This window comes from Agelaius tricolor, unplaced genomic scaffold (assembly GCF_023055355.1).
Source record: "Agelaius tricolor isolate 1412-34295 unplaced genomic scaffold, bAgeTri1.0.p SCAF_22, whole genome shotgun sequence".
Lineage (NCBI taxonomy): Eukaryota > Metazoa > Chordata > Aves > Passeriformes > Icteridae > Agelaius > Agelaius tricolor.
In genome coordinates, this window is record NW_027269282.1 from 13,975,960 (window position 1) to 13,994,211 (window position 18,252).

Below are 18,252 nucleotides of genomic sequence, written 5' to 3' on the forward strand. Positions count from 1 at the left end.
GCCCCTTGGAATGTCATTTTTTCACTCTGGCTGCCCCTGGCTTTGTGTGACCCACAGCAGGGTGTGCTCAGCCCTGCCCTTGCCCCATCCCTGTGCTGTGGTGAGCAGAGATGTTTGGGGTTCCAAACAGAGATGTTTGGGGTTCCACCACTGATGGGTATTGATGGGATGTGCTGTTCCCATTCCAGGCAACGAGTGTTCAATTGTCCCTGGCCTGGGATTGGCCACCAGGCTGAGCAGCAGCCCATGTCACTGTCCCCAAGGTCACCACATCCTTGTACCCAGGGGAAATGGAGCAGCTGAGGGTTTCCCCTGTGGAGCTTCCCTCTCTGCACTCCTGGCCTTTGCAAGTCCAGAACAGAGACTTTTTGCTGAGTACTGTAAAAAACCAACCTAATACCACAGAGGAGGAAATTGTTCCCTGGCAGGGTGGGCAGCCCTGGCACAGGTGCCCAGAGCAGCTGGGGCTGCCCCTGCATCCCTGGCAGTGCCCAAGGCCAGGCTGGACACTGGGGCTGGGAGCAGCTGGGACAGTGGGAGGGGTCCCTGCCATGGCAGGGGTGAAAGGAGGTGATATTTTAGGTCCCTCCAACCTGGAATTTGATTATTCTATTATTTCCTTCAACTGGAAAAATTGTTGGCAGCAGTAAGGGCTCAAACCTTACTCCAGACACATAGGGAACCTGCAGATCCTTAGGGAAGGAGCTGAGCCTGGAAGTGCAGAGTTCAAGAGGCCCTGCAGTGTGTGCAGTGTGTTGGGTGTGTGCCCCTTCCAGAGCCACCAACAGCCACCAGGGACAGGGACAGGGCCATGGCAAGGGCTGCAGGGCCATGGTCACCCAGGGAGCAGCTACACAGGCATACCCAAACTCTCAGCATAAAACTTATCACCAGCTTTATTTTAGCTTGATTTTCATGGACATAAAGAGCAATTTCTAGTTGTCTGTGGCAAAGCTGAGAGACGTTGGAGTAAATAACCCAGGCATGGAGACAGTATGGGACAGTGGCCAGCAGGGACATTCCTGTCTTTTGCTTCCCCAGTGGCCCCTTGTACTGACAGGGTTGATTTCAGTAATTGCTCTCTGCAAACAGCTAACAGTGTCTCTGACTCTTGCAGGAACGTGATAAGCTGCTAAGGTTCAGGAAGCAAAGGAAAAAAATGACAAGAATTCCTAAGGTAAAAAACAAACCCTTCCATGGTGACATGCTGATGGACAGGGCTGGGGTGCTCAGAGCTCCTCAGGGCCAAGGCAATGTTCTCCTCAAGGGTCTGCAAATGGGTCCTGAACTTCAGTTTGGGTGAAGGACATTGACAGACTGCACTGGGATGTTCAAGGGGGCAGGGTACCTGTTTGCATCGAGCATTCTGAGCCTTTCCATGCTCTGCATTCACCCTGTGGGACTCTGGTGGGATGTGGTTGTCTTAAGAGCAGACAAATTTTATGAATCAACGCATCTCCAAATGATCTTCTGATGGTGCTGAAAACATGTGTATGTAGTAAATAATTCATGATGGAGTTTAGTAACATGTGAAAATTGCTGGTTAGGGAAGCAGTGGTTAGAGCTCAGGGAAAAGGGGATGTTGGTTAATGAGGGCTTGGCAGGGTGTTAATGTAAATATTAACACTAAAATGTCACAGGAAGGTTTAATGTCAGGGCTGCCAGTGTGCTGTGATCCACAGATGAACAATTAGAGTGAGGCTGGAGCTAATGAACCTATGAATAACTAATTGAGGTCAATGGGAAATAACTCCTGACATCCTGAGCATCACATCCAGGCCTTCCAGGGAGGCACGTTCTGTCTGAAAGCTGGGTGGGGCTGGAGGGACAGGAGCCAGGGAATGGCTGCCAGTGCCAGAGGGCAGGGCTGGATGGGAGATTGGGAATTGGGAATTGTTCCCTGGCAGGGTGGGCAGCCCTGGCACAGGTGCCCAGAGCAGCTGGGGCTGCCCCTGGATCCCTGGCAGTGCCCAAGGCCAGGCTGGACACTGGGGCTGGGAGCCCCTGGGACAGTGGGAGGTGTCCCTGCCATGGCAGGGGTGGCACTGGGGGGGTTTGGGGTCCCAGAACCACGGAAGGGATCCCAGGGCCCCCCTGTGGCTTGGGGCTGTTTCCATCCCCCAGCACTTTCAGCCCACGGCTCTTGGCCTGCCAGGGCACCTGTCCAGGGGTCAGGGCAGTCTGTCCAGGTGTCAGGGCCAGGGCAGTCTGTCCAGGTGTCAGGGCAGTCTGTCCGGGTGTCAGGGCAGTCTGTCCGGGTGTCAGGGCCAGGGCAGTCTGTCCGGGTGTCAGGGCAGTCTGTCCGGGTGCCAGGGCAGTCTGTCCGGGTGCCAGGGCAGTCTGTCCGGGTGTCAGGGGCAGTCTGTCCGGGTGTCAGGGCAGTCTGTCCGGGTGTCAGGGGCAGTCTGTCCGGGTGTCAGGGGCAGTCTGTCCGGGTGTCAGGGCAGTCTGTCCGGGTGCAGGGGCAGTCTGTCCGGGTGTGAGGGGCAGTCTGTCTGGGTGTCAGGGGCAGTCTGTCCGGGTGTCAGGGCAGTCTGTCCGGGTGTCAGAGGCAGTCTGTCCAGCTGCAGGGGCAGTCTGTCCAGGTGCCAGGGCACTCCCTGACCCTGCTCTCTGCCAGAAGCCGGTGGTGGAGACGTTCTATGGCTATGATGAGGAGGCTTCCCTGGAGTCTGATGGTTCCTCCATCTCCTACCAAACCGACCGGACTGACCAGACCCCGTGCACGCCCGAGGACGACCTGGAAGAGGTACTCCTCAAAAACCCCTCTTGCTTTGCTCGTGACCCTGGTGCTGCTGTCTAATGAAATCCCTGCTCTGTTCCATCACTTCCATCTATCACTGCTGCTCTCTCATGTCTGTTCTATCGTTCTGTCCCTCAGACCTCAAAATGAAACACTTCTGTTAAATTTGGTGCTGTGCATGGTGGTCAGTATCTCTACATCTCAGGTCTTCAGTAACTTCACAACTTCCAAGCTGGAAATCTGATATCCTAAGAATATTGAATTTATGGCAGGTTTGCAGGTCTAAAAAATGGAGAAATTGGACAGGCCATGGGAGGTGTGTTCACTCTGAGCCTGGCTGCAGATTTTGGCAGGTGCAGTTTGGGCCAGCCAAGCTCAGTAAGGTTGTGTTGGTGGAGGGAGAGGGAATGAATGCTCCCCTGAAGCTCTGGGCTCCAGGGAAAGGCTGGTTCCTGGCTGGGTTCCAGAGGAACATTTGTGTGTTCACAGCACACAAATGTAACACAAATTAAAGGGATTATTCCTTGATTTGCCAGGGCTTCCCCACAAATGCACTCCCCAGTGTGTGTCAGAACATTGGTCCATTACACAGCTCTGGGCTTAACAAGACTCTTGTAATAAACAAGAATTGCCCCTGATGATGTGCAGCCCTTTCACGGTGTGCTGGCTGCAGGTGTGTAATTCAATCTGCAGAAAGGGAGCCTGCAGAATTCCTCACTCCATCATGAAAGATACCTGATGGTTACCAGGCTGCACTGCAGGAAATCTGGATGTATTTGTGTATGCATGAGCCTGTTTATTTTTCATTCCTGTATTGATATCTTCCCCCCGTTCAGCCAGTGTGAAGTTGATGCATGCACCCAGCAATGTAATTCCATTTCATGTTGAGTGAAATATTCCGGTCAGACATGAAAGCACTCCATACTGGTTATTGTAAGCAGGGTGAAAAAGATGAAGGGCCCCTTTCATGTTGGCTGTCACCACTTCTACAACTATTAACTCTGGATTCATGTTTTAATAATTGAGTGAGGCTGTCAGGCTTGGTTTCCTTTCCAAATTGAAACCTTTTGTTGTTAAAGAAAGCTGCATTTTCACCTTTAATGTGATGATTTTCCCTGTTCCAGTAAGAAAGGGTGGTGCAGTCATTCGTGTGCTATATGGAAGGCAAGCTTTTATCTTTCCAAGGCAGGGATTATCTTTTTATTTCTGTATTGCACTTCCTGGAGGTAAGAGCGTGCAAGGGATGTGCAGGGGACGGAGGGGAAGCAGCTTGAGGGCGCTTAACTAAGATATTTTGTACCATGGTTCCAAATTGCGTTTCAAAAGGGATAATTCTGGCAGTTTTCAGAGACAGCAGACCTAACCCTCTCCTTTTGTGTGCTGGCAGGGCATGGCCAAGGAGGAGACGGAGCTGCGGTTCCGGCAGCTGACGATGGAGTACCAGGCGCTGCAGCGCGCCTACGCCCTGCTGCAGGAGCAGGTCGGGGGCACCCTGGATGCAGAGCGCGAAGTCAAGGTCTGCAGGGTGTGCATGCCATGGACATGGGGCCCTGCAGCTGGCAGGGTGGGTGGGGGACTCCCCTGGCCGGGCTCAGGCTGTTCTCCAGCTCACCTGGGCTCAGCCAGGCGGCTCCGGGCACTCTGAGCGCTGCCAGGGCTGCTGAGAGTCCACCACTGCTGCAGCTCGGGCTTTTCACCTCTGGTCTGCTCAAGGGAAATCCAGGGAGAGGTTTCTATGGGAAATCCTTGAAAGTAAGCTCTTTTTCTACAAAGAACTAGGACAGATAGCCTTAAATCTATAATGCGTGGTCTTTAATTCCTTCTGGGCTCTGAGAGATTACATGATTCCTCAGAAAATGTTTAGAAGGCTTATAGCTGAGATTTTTCTGTTAATTAAATTGCAAAGTGCCCCGTGCCGTTCTGCCTGTCTGCCTCACAGGGTTCCTGTGGCTCTGGACAGCTGGCCTGAAGTGCTGCTTTTGTTGGGAGCTTGTTGAGTGTGCCAAGCAGTTACAGAGGAATTGTTCCCTGGCAGGGTGGGCAGCCCTGGCACAGGGTGCTCTGTGATGGTGCTCACAGGGGTCTGAGGATGAGGGAAGAGACCAGGATCTGACTCCATGTTTCAGAAGGCTGATTTATTATTTTATGTTATATAATGTATTAAAACTATACTAAAAGGATAGAAGATAGGATTTCATCAGAAGGCTGGCTAAGAATAGCAGAAGAAAGAATGATCACAAAGGTTTGTGTCTGGGACAGAGAGTCTGAGCCAGCTGGGCTGTGATTGGCCATGAATTAGAAACAAGCACATGAGCCCAATCCCAGATGCACCTGTTGCATCCCACAGCAGCAGATAACCATTGGGTACATTGTGTTCCTGAGGCCTCTCAGCTTCTCAGGAGGAAAATCCCAAGGAAAGGATTTTCCATAAAAGATGTGTGTGACAGTGCCCAGAGCAGCTGGGGCTGCCCCTGGATCCCTGGCAGTGCCCAAGGCCAGGCTGGACACTGGGGCTGGGAGCCCCTGGGACAGTGGGAGGTGGCCCTGCCATGGCAGGGCTGGCACTGGGGGGGATTTGAGCTCCTTTCCCACCCAGAGCATTCCCTGACTCCCTGAAGGGCTGGCAGGATGGGTCAGGCCCATTCTGGAAAGGTGTGGGTGCCATCAGGAAAGGGACAAATTTGCTGTTTAACAGGAGAAATGTGCCTGCAGATTTGTTCCTACACCTGTTCTGTGGAGGTGTTATCCAGGAACACTGGGAGTGGCTCAAGGTGTAATGCATGAAAAGAGACATTCCCAGAATGAACATCTACTCTGAAACATCAGGAATTGCACCTGGAAGGAAAATCCCAGTGAGCCAAGGCATGCCCAGCTGTGAGAGTGACTGGATTTTAGTCTTTTCACAGGGGGCCAAAGGAGGCACCAGTGTAGGTCGTGCAAACAAAGCCACTTTCAGTGTAAATAACGGGATAAATAGCAGAGAAATGGCTCAAGGAAATAAATGTTCTATGAAAGTATGTAACAAATGCAACAACTAGCAATAATTTCATTTGTTTTTCAGAAAAGGTGTATAGGAATGTGGTGTCTACTTAAATAAGCAGGAAGGTACAAATACAGTAAAAAATGAGAGATGGGTATGAAATAGATATAGCACTAAATCATAGAAAAGGCTCTAAGTTATAGACAAGGCACCAAAGGCACAAAGGTCAATGAAATCTGCCAGTTTGTAATGTGGGCTCTGCTCTGAATGTTTAACGTGCCCCAAATTTAAGGGAACAGGAGTGCCCAGAATTGTGCCACAGTAATTCTCATTTGTTTCCCTGGAGAAAGGGAGGAGGCTCTGGCTGCAGCCTGCCATGAGCAGCTGTGAGGGGCCAGCTCTGCTTTGCCATTTTGTTAATCTTGAGTTCAATCTCAAAATCAGTAATCCTATCTCCCAGACTTGATTTGATTACATTTGATTATTTGATACTCTGTGCTCAGCTGCAAATTTCTTCTGCCAGGGAACTTTCAAAATAATTTGTTAAAAGCATTTGGTATTTTCAATAGTGCATTAGGTTTGGTCTTTTGGAGAAAGTTTGAATTTTTTTTTTAATTTCTTTTTAAATTATTCTTTACCAATTTTTGGTTTTTTTGTTTCTCTCTCATATGCCACAGACACGTGAGCAGCTCCAAGCAGAAATACACCGGTCCCAGGCTCAGATAGAAGACCTGGAGAAGGCTCTGGCTGAGCAGGGACAGGTAATGCTGACTCCAGCCCTTCCCCACCTCTCTGCTGGGGGACCAGAAAGGTTCCCAGGCTGGTTACAGTTTGTGCACCACTTCTGCTGACAAAAAAACAACAACCAAACAAAAAAAACAAAAAAAACAAAAAAAAAAAAAACAAACAAACAAAAAAAAAAAAACCCAAAAGCAACAGCAGCAGTAAACAGAAAATGGTTTTGAGAACAATTAAATATTAAGTAATTGAGTAATTGTATCATTGCCTTCCCAGCTTAAACTCTTGTTGTTGTTCTTGCTGATAAATGATGTTCTGGGTTTGTGGGTTTTATATTCCTCAGACTAAGAGCTTAGCTTCCAAATAAAGTTTAGTTTGCCTGAGCTGCAGAAATATGTGATTTGTATTCAGTAAAATAGAAATTTGATAGTAAACACATAGTTGGGAATGTCCCTTTTAATGCAAACCAGATTTTACCTGAAAGAGTTTTTTAATCACTGGAATGTTTTTATTCCATTTGTGAACTACAGAGCTGTTAAAAGTGCATGGGCAAGTTTAGCTTAGGGAGTTATTTTAAGAAGTAATGGACTTAGAGTTTCACAGCCCTCACTGTTCTGTCCCTCTGCACATGAGCTTCAGTGAGATACTTGCAGCTGTGCTGTTGCAAATGTTGCAGCCTCACCTGCAGCATTGTTCATTTCTCCCCAAGGACATGAAGTGGATTGAGGAGAAGCAGGCGTTGTACAGAAGGAATCAGGAACTGGTAGAAAAGGTATTTAATGTTTCTATTTGCATTATTCAAATAGCATTTGTGTCCTGAGCGATGCAGAAGGGGCAATATTCCAATCTGCATGGCACTGTCCTGCTGGAAATAATTTAATAGGAGATCTTCATAAACCTGCTGGAGAAGTGGGGCTCTGGCATTCTCTGGGGGTGTCCTGTGCATGAGGACAGTGGCCCTGGGGGCCAGCCCTGTGTCCCCCTGGCCCGGGGTGGCTCAGCCCTGCCCTGGGCTGGGTTTGCCTGCCCCCCTGGCTGGGTGTACCTGGCTCAGCCCTGCCCTGGCTGGGTGTGCCTGCCCCCCTGGTTCAGTCCTGCCCCCCTGGCCCAGCCCTGCCCCCTGGCTCAGGTGCCCTGTGCTTTGGCAGATCAGGCAGATGGAGGCAGAGGAGGCACGCCTCAAGCACGACGTGCAGGACGCCAAGGACCAGAACGAGCTGCTGGAGTTCAGGATCCTGGAGCTGGAGGTGAGCCCCAGCCCTGCGGGGCACTGCAGAGGGGCACTCTGTGCAGGGTCTGGTCAAAGAGGAGAACCACAGACACCAGCGGTGTGGCTGGCAGGTTGTTGTGGCAGGAGGGGCAGTGGGATGGGCTTTAGGGGCCCTTCAAGCCAGAGCAGTCCGTGGTGCTGTGGTGTGGCACAGCCAGGGGTAACCGAGGATCCTTGTCCTTTCAGGAGAGGGAGAGACGGTCCCCGGCCATCACCTTCCACCACGGCCCCTTCACGGAGGGGAAGAGCCCTCTGCAGGTGTACTGCGAGGCTGAAGGTGTAACAGTAAGGGATGCTCCTTTCCTATCCCCTCCCCGGCAGAGCCAGGTGCCCCGTGCTGACTCCCACCTCTCCATTTCTCTCTTGCCAGGACATTGTAGTAGCAGAGCTGATGAAAAAGTTGGACATTTTAGGGGATAACGCCGTAAGTGTATGTTCCTTTAATAAATTGTGCATGCTTTGGGGAATACCTGTCCTGGTGTGCAGTGAGCAGAGCTGCCTGCTTTGGTGCTGCACAGCCTGTCCTGCCTCTGGTTTGGGCTGCAAGCACAGCATCTGCTGCCATTTCAAGGTTTTGCTGCCACTGAGGAGTGAAGTGCAGGGCTCGTGTCACCACACTGCTCCTGGATCCCTGTTACTCAGTGATGTTGGTGTTTGGGGCTTTCTGGCCACTGGCCACACACAGTTTCTTGATTTGCTTGCTCTCCATTTGCTTTGCTTTTGCATTTCAGCAGCTGTGTGCTTTGAGTTTGCCTAATAACCCATTAACCCTTGATACTAACCAGGATATTAAACAAAAAGCCAAAATAGCAGCATGAAAAGGAGAAGCAAATAACAAGAAACGTGCAAGTGCTTCTCCTTCAGCATGTGGCAGTGAATGGCTGCACACAGTTATGCACGTGGAAGGCACACACAAGGTCCTGTGGGTCTTTTCCTGTGCTCTCCTCTGTCAGCAGAGCCCCAGGGCTGGAGGGGCCAAGGTACAGCTGAGCCCCTCAAGGTCTCACAGAGCCCTCAGCACCTCCAGGGCCCTCCTGGGACCCCCACCCCAGCTGCAGGAGGGTCCCCACTGTTCTCACACTCTGCACCAGGGCTGCCCCAGCTCTCCCTGTGACAGGCTGGGCACCAGGGCTGCCCCAGCTCTCCCTGTGACAGGCTGGATAGCAGCAAAACACCATCCCCAGGACCATGGCACAGCCTGGAAGTACCAGAACTATAAATACCTGGGGGTGGGCAGCCCTGGCACAGGTGCCCAGAGCAGCTGGGGCTGCCCCTGCATCCCTGGCAGTGCCCAAGGCCAGGCTGGACACTGGGGCTGGGAGCCCCTGGGACAGTGGGAGGTGTCCCTGCCATGGCAGGAGTGGCACTGGGGGGGTTTGGGGTCCCTTCCCACCCAAGGCATTCCAGGATTCCCTGATTCAATCCCTGCAGGACAGCACTGCCATGGCCCAGCAGTGCCTGAGGCTGAAGCTCTTTGCAGTCCCCCTGCTCAGCAGCTGCCCTGGCTCTGGCTCAGGGTCCCACACGAGCCAGGCCCAGCCCTTCAGCTGCGCCTGTGGTCACACTGAAGCCTGGAATGAAATGCAAAGCCCAGTTCCAGTACTTTGGTATTTTGGAGGAAGCAACAGAAGGTGGATGGAATGGCCAACGTCTTAATAAATGCTTCCCAAAATCATCACCTGGCTGCACAAGTGAGGATGGTGCATGGGATGAGCACTGCATCTCTTTTCCCCATGGCTCTTTGTGCTGAGCTCAATCTTGTCCTGTGTAAATGTCTGTTTATTCCCTGTTGGGTACACAAAGATCCAGTCCCTGCTGTTGTTGGTAAATATGAGAATTTTTGAAGAATTATGTATGACAAGGGTTGGTAATGAATAGTGACAATGGCTTTTACAATGATTTTGCATTACAATATTAATTTCCTCTGCCTCAGTTTATTGTTCCTCAGACATATTTAATGTTTGAAACAGCAGTGGCCCAAGTAGTGGGTTAGTAACAAGAACTGGGATTTGTTGTAATTGTGCTCTGCTTTTGGTGCAGAATCTGACCAACGAGGAGCAGGTGGTCATCATCCAGGCCAGGACTGTCCTCACACTGGCTGAGAAGGTGAGGGGCACAGGTGGGAAGGTGAGGAGCAGAGGATGGGGAAGGTGAGGAGCAGAGGATGGGGAAGGTGAGGAGCACAGGGGGGAAGGTGAGGAGCACAGGATGGGGAAGGTGAGGAGCACAGGATGGGGAAGGTGAGGAGCACAGGGGGGAAGGTGAGGGGCACAGGATGGGGAAGGTGAGGGGCACAGGATGGGGAAGGTGAGGAGCAGAGGATGGGGAGGGTGAGGAGCACAGGGTGAGAAGCTGAGGCCCAGGGCACCTGTCCTGGTCTCTGTGTTTGGAAGCACCCACCCCTCTGAGCAGACCTGCAGAGGGAGCTGACAGCCCCCCATAGTCACGGTGCTTCATGAGGAGTTGCTCTGGGCTCTGTCCCAGCAGGGTGTCCTGCCAGCAAGGCAGCAGACCCCACTGAAACGTGGCTGAACTCGCAAAGCCAGGCAGGAGGGAAGGGCCAGGCTCTGCCATGTGGCTTTTCAGAGGAGACCAGCAGGGTTAGTTGTACTCTGCTGTTGGAGTGGTGCCTGCCTGCTGGCACATGCCCTGCCCCAGGGCCCTGCTCAGGCTCTGTCTGTCCCCCAGTGGCTCCAGCAGATCGAGGTGACCGAGTCTGCGCTGCAGCAGAAGATGCTGGACCTGGAGAACGAGAAGGTACCGGGGAGGGGGCGGCAGGGGACGGGCCTGGGCCCTGGGGGTCACTGACAGCCCCTTCCTCGCTCCCCAGGAGCTGTTCAGCAAGCAGAAGGGATACCTGGACGATGAGCTGGACTTCAGGAAACAGTCCCTGGACCAGGCTCACAAGGTGAGGGCAGTCAGACGGGGCTGACTGAGCACACCTGGGCCAGCCCACGGGCTCTGCCCTGGGCAGCGCTGCTGTGGGTGCCCCAAGGGCTGCATGGGTCAGGGTCCAGCAAATCCTCTGCACCCTGAGCTGACCAGGACTGCCTTGTGAACAGAACTCCTGGGTCTGAGTGGCCCCTGCAGGGTTAGCACCTCAGCATTTACTTACTCAACAAACACTTACTCAGCTTTAATTCAGCCAAAGCTTCTGTAAAAGACTGATAAGAAAATTAGATTTGCAGTAATTTGCCTTGTATTTTTTAAAAATATATTTTAGCCTGCACATTTCCTTGGATTTTGGATTACACCCCTGTAACCAGAGCAGCTGGAGGTATTCTGGGATGTGTAAATTTGAAATGGAACTGCTTTTAAGTCAGGTTCATCATTAGCTGATCCATAGCATTTCACCCATCTTTTCAGTCATCAGCTGTCTTGTTTCCATCAATGAGAGAAAGGTTTTATATATATATCCACAAAAGGCATAAAGTTTCCTCTCAGTTTATCTCATTTTCCCAGTTCTACACAAACCTAGAGCACAGTTACGCTTTCTGAGGAGCAGTGAGTGTTTATGCCTCTGCCTCCTGTTGTCTACTTGTGTCTTGAACCATTTGGGGGAGCTTTTGCTCCATACATTTTCTGTCCTGTGGGTGATTTTTAGGACTGATTTTGACACATTCTGAGCTGTATCTGGAGCCAAGCTTGGCACAGTGCAAACCTTGGAAAGCACACAAGCCCCCTCGGCTGTGGCCCCAGCCCTATAACACCTTGCAGTGGAATTTCCCTGCCCATGGCAGGGGATGGAACAAGGTAGCCTTTAAGTCTGGGACTCTGTGGTTCCATCACCTCCTGTCCTGAGCAGCAGTTTGTGCAGCTGAGGGCTGACTCTGCTGATGGGAAGCAGGGAGTGCAAGGAGTGTCAGCCCCTGCAGAGGGGGCTGAGGGTTATTTGCATTTTCCTCTGTTTTCTGAAGGCACCACACGCGTGTCCCAGGCACTGCTTTGTTCCAGGGCACAAATGCAGCCTGAAAGCAGCAAAGGAAGCTTTGTTCTGCCCTGGAATTTGAGTGGAAAGAGCTCTTCTGCTTTGTAAAATTCGCTTCACTTCCATGTTTCCTTTGTGCCCTGGAGATGAGGAGCAGCTAATCGTGCTGCCCCTGAAGCAGAGCCAACAGGACTAGCAGGCAAAACCCCTGAGCCTGGCTGCTGCAGGGTCCTGCTCCAGGCAGCACTTGGCTGACCCTGCTGAGAGGGCCAGGAGGGTCCCCTGCCCCTCTCCTGCCCAGGCCAGATCTCCAGACAGGGCTGGGCTTGTGTCCATGAGGCTGGGGCACAGCAGAAATCCAGGTATCAAACAGCAGCACTTTGCCGGGGCGAGGTTACGTTCTCTGCTGGGTCACAGGAGAGCTACCAGGAAAGGGCAACCAAGGGACTGAAAAATACATGTAAAAAATATCTGTAACTCAGAAGATGAGTCTTTTATGAACCTCTTTCCTATTTACATTTCCCCTTCTCCCTTTTCCCTCTCCCTGCTCCCTTTGCCCCTTCCTTTACCTTTTCTCCTTCTCCTCCTCTCCCCACGGTGCCGTCCCCAGGAAGGAGCAGCTGGCTCCCCCCTGTTGGTGGGAGGCTGTGCCAGCCCCAGGGCTGCTCGGAGCCCCTCAGGATGGAGGCAGCCCGGGGTGTTTTCCCTCTGGATGGAGTTTTCTGTGCTGTCCCCGTGGAGGCTCAGCACGCAGCCCCCGCTCTGCTCCCGTTGCCTTTCAGGGTCGGACGCTCCGCTCCTCGCAACCTCCTCGCCCCGCCGGGGACAAGGTCGAGCTGACAGCTTTATATTGTTTTTGATTAGCAAATTCTGGAATTAGAAGCCATGCTCTATGATGCCCTGCAGCAAGAAGCTGGAGCCAAAATTTCCGAACTTCTTTCAGAAGAGGAGAAGGAGAAGCTGAAGAGCGCCGTGGAGCAGTGGAAGCGGCAGGTGATGAGCGAGCTCCGCGAGAGGGACGCCCAGATCCTGCGGGAGAGGATGGAGCTCATCCAGCACGCCCAGCAGGTGGGTCTGGGCCAGGGCACTCGGGAGGGACAGCCCTGGCCTCCCCTGGGGCTGTCCGAGCTGGCCGGGCCTGGGACAGGCTTTGCTTGGCCCTGGAGATCCCTGCAGACAGGGCAGCGTGCTGTCCCTGCCTTTGTCACACACGGTGACAATCACAGAGAACTCACCTGCAGTCCCTGCCTTTGTCACACACGGTGACAATCACAGAGCACTCACCTGCAGCCTAATACCCAATTTGGCTTTGGTAGAAGCACAGCACATACAATTTATGTCCCCCAAACTAATGCATCTTCCGGGTACATCTGTATTTGGTTGGTTAATAAATATCTTTTTATTTGAAATCTGACAGAGAATTAAAGAGCTAGAAGAAAGAATTGAAGGCCAAAAAAGACAAATAAAAGAGTTAGAGGAAAAGGTAAGGTCATGCAGACGGAACAGCTGCTGTGTGTGCACATGACCATTCTCCATTTCACCTGGGCCAAGGAAACCACCCTAGAGAGAGCTCGTGTGTGTAGTGCAGTGAGAAAGGGGCACAGCTGCAGGAAAACACCTTGCATTTGTACCAGCCCCTCCGAGGAGGGCAGGTGAACTGGTTGCATTGAGTCCTTCCTCCCTGCTAACCTGCAGGGCAGCCTGGCCCCGGGCAGGGAAGGTCAGAGCTGAGGGCTCAGCAGCAGAGCTCTGGGGAAGGGGCTGTTGCTCCCTGCTTCCCTCCCATCCACCCCAGCCCCTGGGAAGGCAGTGCATGGAGCAGCCTTTCCCAGCAGGAGCGGGGGCTTTGCTCTCCTGCCTAGCTGCAGCCACAGTTTGTGCCATGGAGCGTTCTGCAGCCAGCCCAAACTGGTGTGTTTTACCCAGAATGGCTCAGCTGAGCCCTGCCTTGTGGAAGGGCCATGCTCAGGTACAGCAGGGGCTGAGCTGGGCCAGCCCCTGAGCCCAGAGCTCAGCAGGGCCGGGCTCGGGTGTTTCAGGGTCAGAACTGCTGTTCCCCATTCCCCGAGCCTGGGGCTGGGGCTGGCTGGGCTCACAGGGGCAGGGGGTCACTGTCACCAGCCCAGGGGACACGGGAGCTCTCGGGAGCCAAGCTGAGCCCCGAGCACTCGGGCTTCACTTCACACTCCATGTTCCTTCTCACCTGAGAGTTGTGTTGTGCTCTGTCTGTAACCACAGCTTATTCCTCAGTTAAACACACTGTAAACTCTTAATCTCTTTCTTCTCTTCCATTTTTTCCTCTCTTCTCTCCCCTTTTCAGTTTTTATTTTTGTTTTTATTTTTCTCTTTAGCTTTCATTCTTTGGTCATAGTCCTTCAGGCCACATGCACAAGGTAAGCCCTCGGGTCTGCTCTGCTCTCTCCTCTTCTCCTCCTAGAGCATCTCTATTTTCCCATAGAGAAAAGAGCCTTCCTTTTGCTGTGTCAGCAGGATTGCAGGGTCTCTTGGGCATGCCAGAGAACCCAAAAATGGAAATCTCCAAATCCTTTAAAAAAACGTGAAGCCTGGACAAGCAGGCAAAAACTTGTCAAACAGAATTTCCTTCTTTAAAGGGAAGGAAAAGGAAAAAATTAGGCAGGTTTAAAAACAAAGAAACTTCTGTCAAGCCAGGGCAAACCCCCAGTCTGGGGTGACTCCTCTGAGTGCATCAGAGGCCGCTCCAGCTGATCTGTGCTGGAGGTCCATGGAAACCTCGGCCCCTCTCCTGTGCTGCCTCCAGGAGAGCAGCCAGGTGGGTTTGGAGCAACATAGCATTTATTGGGGTGTGTCCCTCCAGGCATTGTGCCATAGGGCCCCAGGGACCCCCTGAATCCCCTTTTTCCCATGTAAATGGGGGATAAATTGCCCAATTTCTGTGTGCTGCCAGAAATGCCCACAGCACAGGTGGCATGGAGGGAAACACTCCCCACTAACAACAGAAATGGAATGGATCACAAATCCTTTCTCATCAGTTTTGCAGTTCAGCAGATAATTGTAGACAGGACCTCACAGAAGTTCTGTGAATGTTATTTTTGCCCAGGTGGGCTTTCCTCTGATTGCTATTTTCCTCTCCCGTTTCAGCCCCCTGAGGCCGCTGCAGCTGCTCCTGCTGTTCCTGCCCGAGGGACAGCCCTGCTTCCCGAGACCCACACAGAGACTTTGCCCCTTCCAGCCCCGCATCTGTCTCGTTCTTTGCTGCTGGCCACGGCAGCTGCAGCCTGTGGGACTTGCAGTGGGGCTGAGCTGGGCTGTGGGGGAGTCCCTGCACCCCCAAAACCCCCGAGGAGCCTTTGGAGAGGACAGAGCTGAGCCCACCAAGGAAGCCAGGAACCCCAAGAACTCTGCTGCTGCCTGTCCTGCAGCCCAGGCTGCTCTGCTGGGCAGGCTCTGACAGCAGCACCTTCACTGATTCAGATACACTGAATTTATCCCCGTTCCCTGCTAAGCAGGTGGCAAATTGCTTCTGTGCAGAAGTGCCCCTGTCCTGTCTGTGTGCCACACGCTCGTGTTTGTTCCACAGTTCTTCAAAAATCTGTCTTGGAAGGAGGCTTTAGGAAGCGTTCCAGAGGAGTAGCTCATGAAAAGATGGATGTGAGTGAAAATGAAGTGGTTTGTTCCAAGGAATTTCTCCGTTGCACAGGGTACGTCCCATGCTTTGTTGGATATCCCATGAGCCCAGTTTTAGGAAAAAACATAAAGCTACGTGCAGGAAAACAAGCTGTAATTTTTTTTTTTTTTTGAGTTGTCAGTAAACCATGATGAGAAAAAGTATGCAATAATTTATAATTGGCTGTCCCTGAACAGTGACAAAAGGCTTAATGCTGTTCCAGCAAAAAGTTCAGCCTGGAAAAGAGTGAAATAACCAGATTATCCCTGATCCATGTGCACTGGGCTGGGAGAGGAAACAGAAGGTGTCCTCACCTGGAAGGTGTCCTCAACTGGAAGGTGTCCTCAACTGGAAAATGTCCTCACCTGGAAGATGCTGTCACCTGGAAGGTGTCCTCACCTCAGGGAAAGGGAGCACAAGTCCCACAGAGCCCGAGCCCAGAGGGCTGGCACAGGAACCAGGAAGGAAAAAGAATCCTCTAGAAAAACAGGAGAAGAGAGGAAAACCCTGAAGAAATTCCAGAGTGTGATTGACCATGTTGGATCCACAGCCAAGCACAGAAATGCAGGGCTGTGGGGCAAGGCCAGGGATGAGGAACAAAGCCAGGACCAAGGCCAGGGATGAAGAACAAAGCCAGAGATGAAGGTCAAGGCCAGGGATGAGGAACAAAGCCAGGACCAAGGCCAGGGATGAAGAACAAAGCCAGGGATGAAGGTCAAAGCCAGGACCAAGGCCGGGGATCAGGACCAAGGCCAGGGATGAAGGTCAAAGCCAGGACCAAGGGCAGGGATGAAGGTCAAAGCCAGGGATGAGGACCAAAGCCAGGACCAAGGCGAGGGATCAAGGTCAAAGCCAGGACCAAGGGCAGGAGCGAGGTGCTGCAGCAGCCAGGGTCCCACGGTGCCCATTCCCTGGGAGCACGGGCAGGAAGGGATCAGAGCTCTGGACAGGTAAGATGGGCTGACCAGCCGGAAACCCCTTCATCCTGGGGCTCTGTGGAACTCCCTCCCCTGCTGGTCTCTCTCACTTGGGTTTATAATTACAGATGTTATTTATCTGTTGTTATTATTATTCTCTTAAGGTGATAACAGAGGAAATACTGAATTTGATATTGAAATTACCAGAGTCTTTATGTAAACATTATTTAATTACTGCTAATAATTTAGGTGTTAAATTTCAGTGTGATATAATAACAAATTCTGGGTTTATGTTTTACATCAGTGGTAACTCCTAACACAAAATTATTGGAAGGTAATTAAATGCACTGTCAGATTTGTATGGACAGCAAGCAGTCATGCTGCTTTTAAAAAGGCATGTTTTAAATGCAGGAAATGAAAATACTTTTCATTTTGCATATTTGACAAATAGTAATTGGAAAAGTACTTTAATTCACACTTTCCCTCATTTTTTTCCAAATCTGTGCTGATAAGGAGTTACTTGGCAGATAAACATGATGGGGAGAGCAGCAGAGAAAGCTGCAGTTGCACAGGATTTATAGAAGTGTTATTTATGTGCCAAATTAATGTACTAATAAGGCATTGAATTGTAACTCCACTACGAGGTGAAGCTCTCCTGGGTCAGAGGGCAGTGCCCAGGTAGGGGTGGTGGGCACCAGGGGTGCCCCTCAGCAGAGACCCCATCCATGGGCACCCAGTGCAGGGTGCTGCAGCCAGGAAAATGGGAGCTGTGTGTCCTGGAGGAGAGGATGCTGCTTCACAGGCCATTTGACTGTCCCAGGCTGGTTTAGGATGGTGTTTCAGTTATTTTTTAGTGTCTCTTGAACTTTGGAGGCTGGGGGCTCACAGGGCTGGGTAGCACTTGCCCGTGTCCAAATAAATAAGCTGTCACTTACCTAAGAGAAATTTTTATTAGATATTTACTCTTACATTTTTAGAAGAGGCTTGAGCACCCATATTTTTTGCCCTGATTATCTTAATTTAATTAAAACCCCCAGCATTTATTATAGCTCCATTTGATATTTGTGCATTCAAAGGAAGCAACGTGTGGAATGTGCTGGAACAAATAACATGAAATTATTGTTTTCAGTTTTCCAGTGATAGAAGGATGGGGAAAGCCCCACGGCAGAGGGCTGGAGCTACATGGTTTCTGCAGTGCCTGCCTACCCAAGCCAGTCTGTTTTCCTGTTTCTAAGAGCAGCTTGCTGTGTTTAACTGGTCTGTGGAGCTGAACGTGCCCAGGGCTCATGGGGAGACGCCAGCCATGGTCACCAGCAGCAAGCCAGCTTTAGGTTCATGGTGGATCCACCCATTTTCAGATCCTCCTCTAACCCTTCTTTTTCTTACAACAATATAAATTCTCTTTAGAAATGGCCCTTAATATTTTTAATTAAGAATACATAGCATATTTCCTACTGGAGGCAGCAATTAGAAATACCAGTTGCAGGAGTTCAGAGCTTGATGGTTTTATTTAACCACGGATGGGGAGGTTTCCCCAGGGGGAGCCTCCTTCACCCCCAGAGCAGGATCTGTGCCTGTGAGCCTCTCAGTCCTGTGGATAATTCCTTTTCTTTAAATGACTCTGCACACGGATCAGTTGAACAGTAGCAAGTCGTTCTGTGTTCCTGGTGTACCCCGCTCTCAGTGGGGTTTTGGGGTTTTTCCTCCCTTTCAGAAGGGATCCCCGGGGGAAGTGAGGAGCTGCTGGAGCTGTGTGAGTGCCCAGGCCCTCTGCAATGGCTTCCCTCAGGGGCACTAATGAGCTCCAGCCTCAGAATGCTAATTGGCCACTCTGCCGTGCAGGGTGAGCCCAGACATCCTCGTTTGAAGTGAAGTGTGGGGAAATTCAGGCCGTCAAGGAGACTCCCATTGAGCAAAGGCATTGACTCAAAAGCTTTCATTCCGCTGGCTCTGCTGCAGACCTTGGGGGTTTCTGTCTCTCTGGGAGAGCAGGATTGGCCCAGCCAAGGAGGAGATTTCCAGTGGGTTGA

General features: G+C 51.6%; 1 protein-coding gene across 1 annotated transcript in view; it reads left to right on the forward strand.

The window, feature by feature from the left end:
* JAKMIP3 (Janus kinase and microtubule interacting protein 3) overlaps positions 1 to 18,252 on the forward strand; it is a 54,568-nt gene that overhangs the window by 27,354 nt on the left and 8,962 nt on the right. Inside the window, 16 exon segments of the mRNA XM_071446464.1 lie at positions 1,118 to 1,177; positions 2,621 to 2,749; positions 4,131 to 4,259; positions 6,401 to 6,484; positions 7,171 to 7,233; positions 7,610 to 7,708; positions 7,918 to 8,016; positions 8,102 to 8,161; positions 9,772 to 9,837; positions 10,420 to 10,488; positions 10,562 to 10,639; positions 12,524 to 12,727; positions 13,077 to 13,142; positions 14,011 to 14,052; positions 14,780 to 14,868; positions 14,870 to 16,255. Coding sequence (XP_071302565.1) covers positions 1,118 to 1,177; positions 2,621 to 2,749; positions 4,131 to 4,259; positions 6,401 to 6,484; positions 7,171 to 7,233; positions 7,610 to 7,708; positions 7,918 to 8,016; positions 8,102 to 8,161; positions 9,772 to 9,837; positions 10,420 to 10,488; positions 10,562 to 10,639; positions 12,524 to 12,727; positions 13,077 to 13,142; positions 14,011 to 14,052; positions 14,780 to 14,868; positions 14,870 to 15,089 — 1,557 coding nt within the window. The 3' untranslated portion in view covers positions 15,090 to 16,255.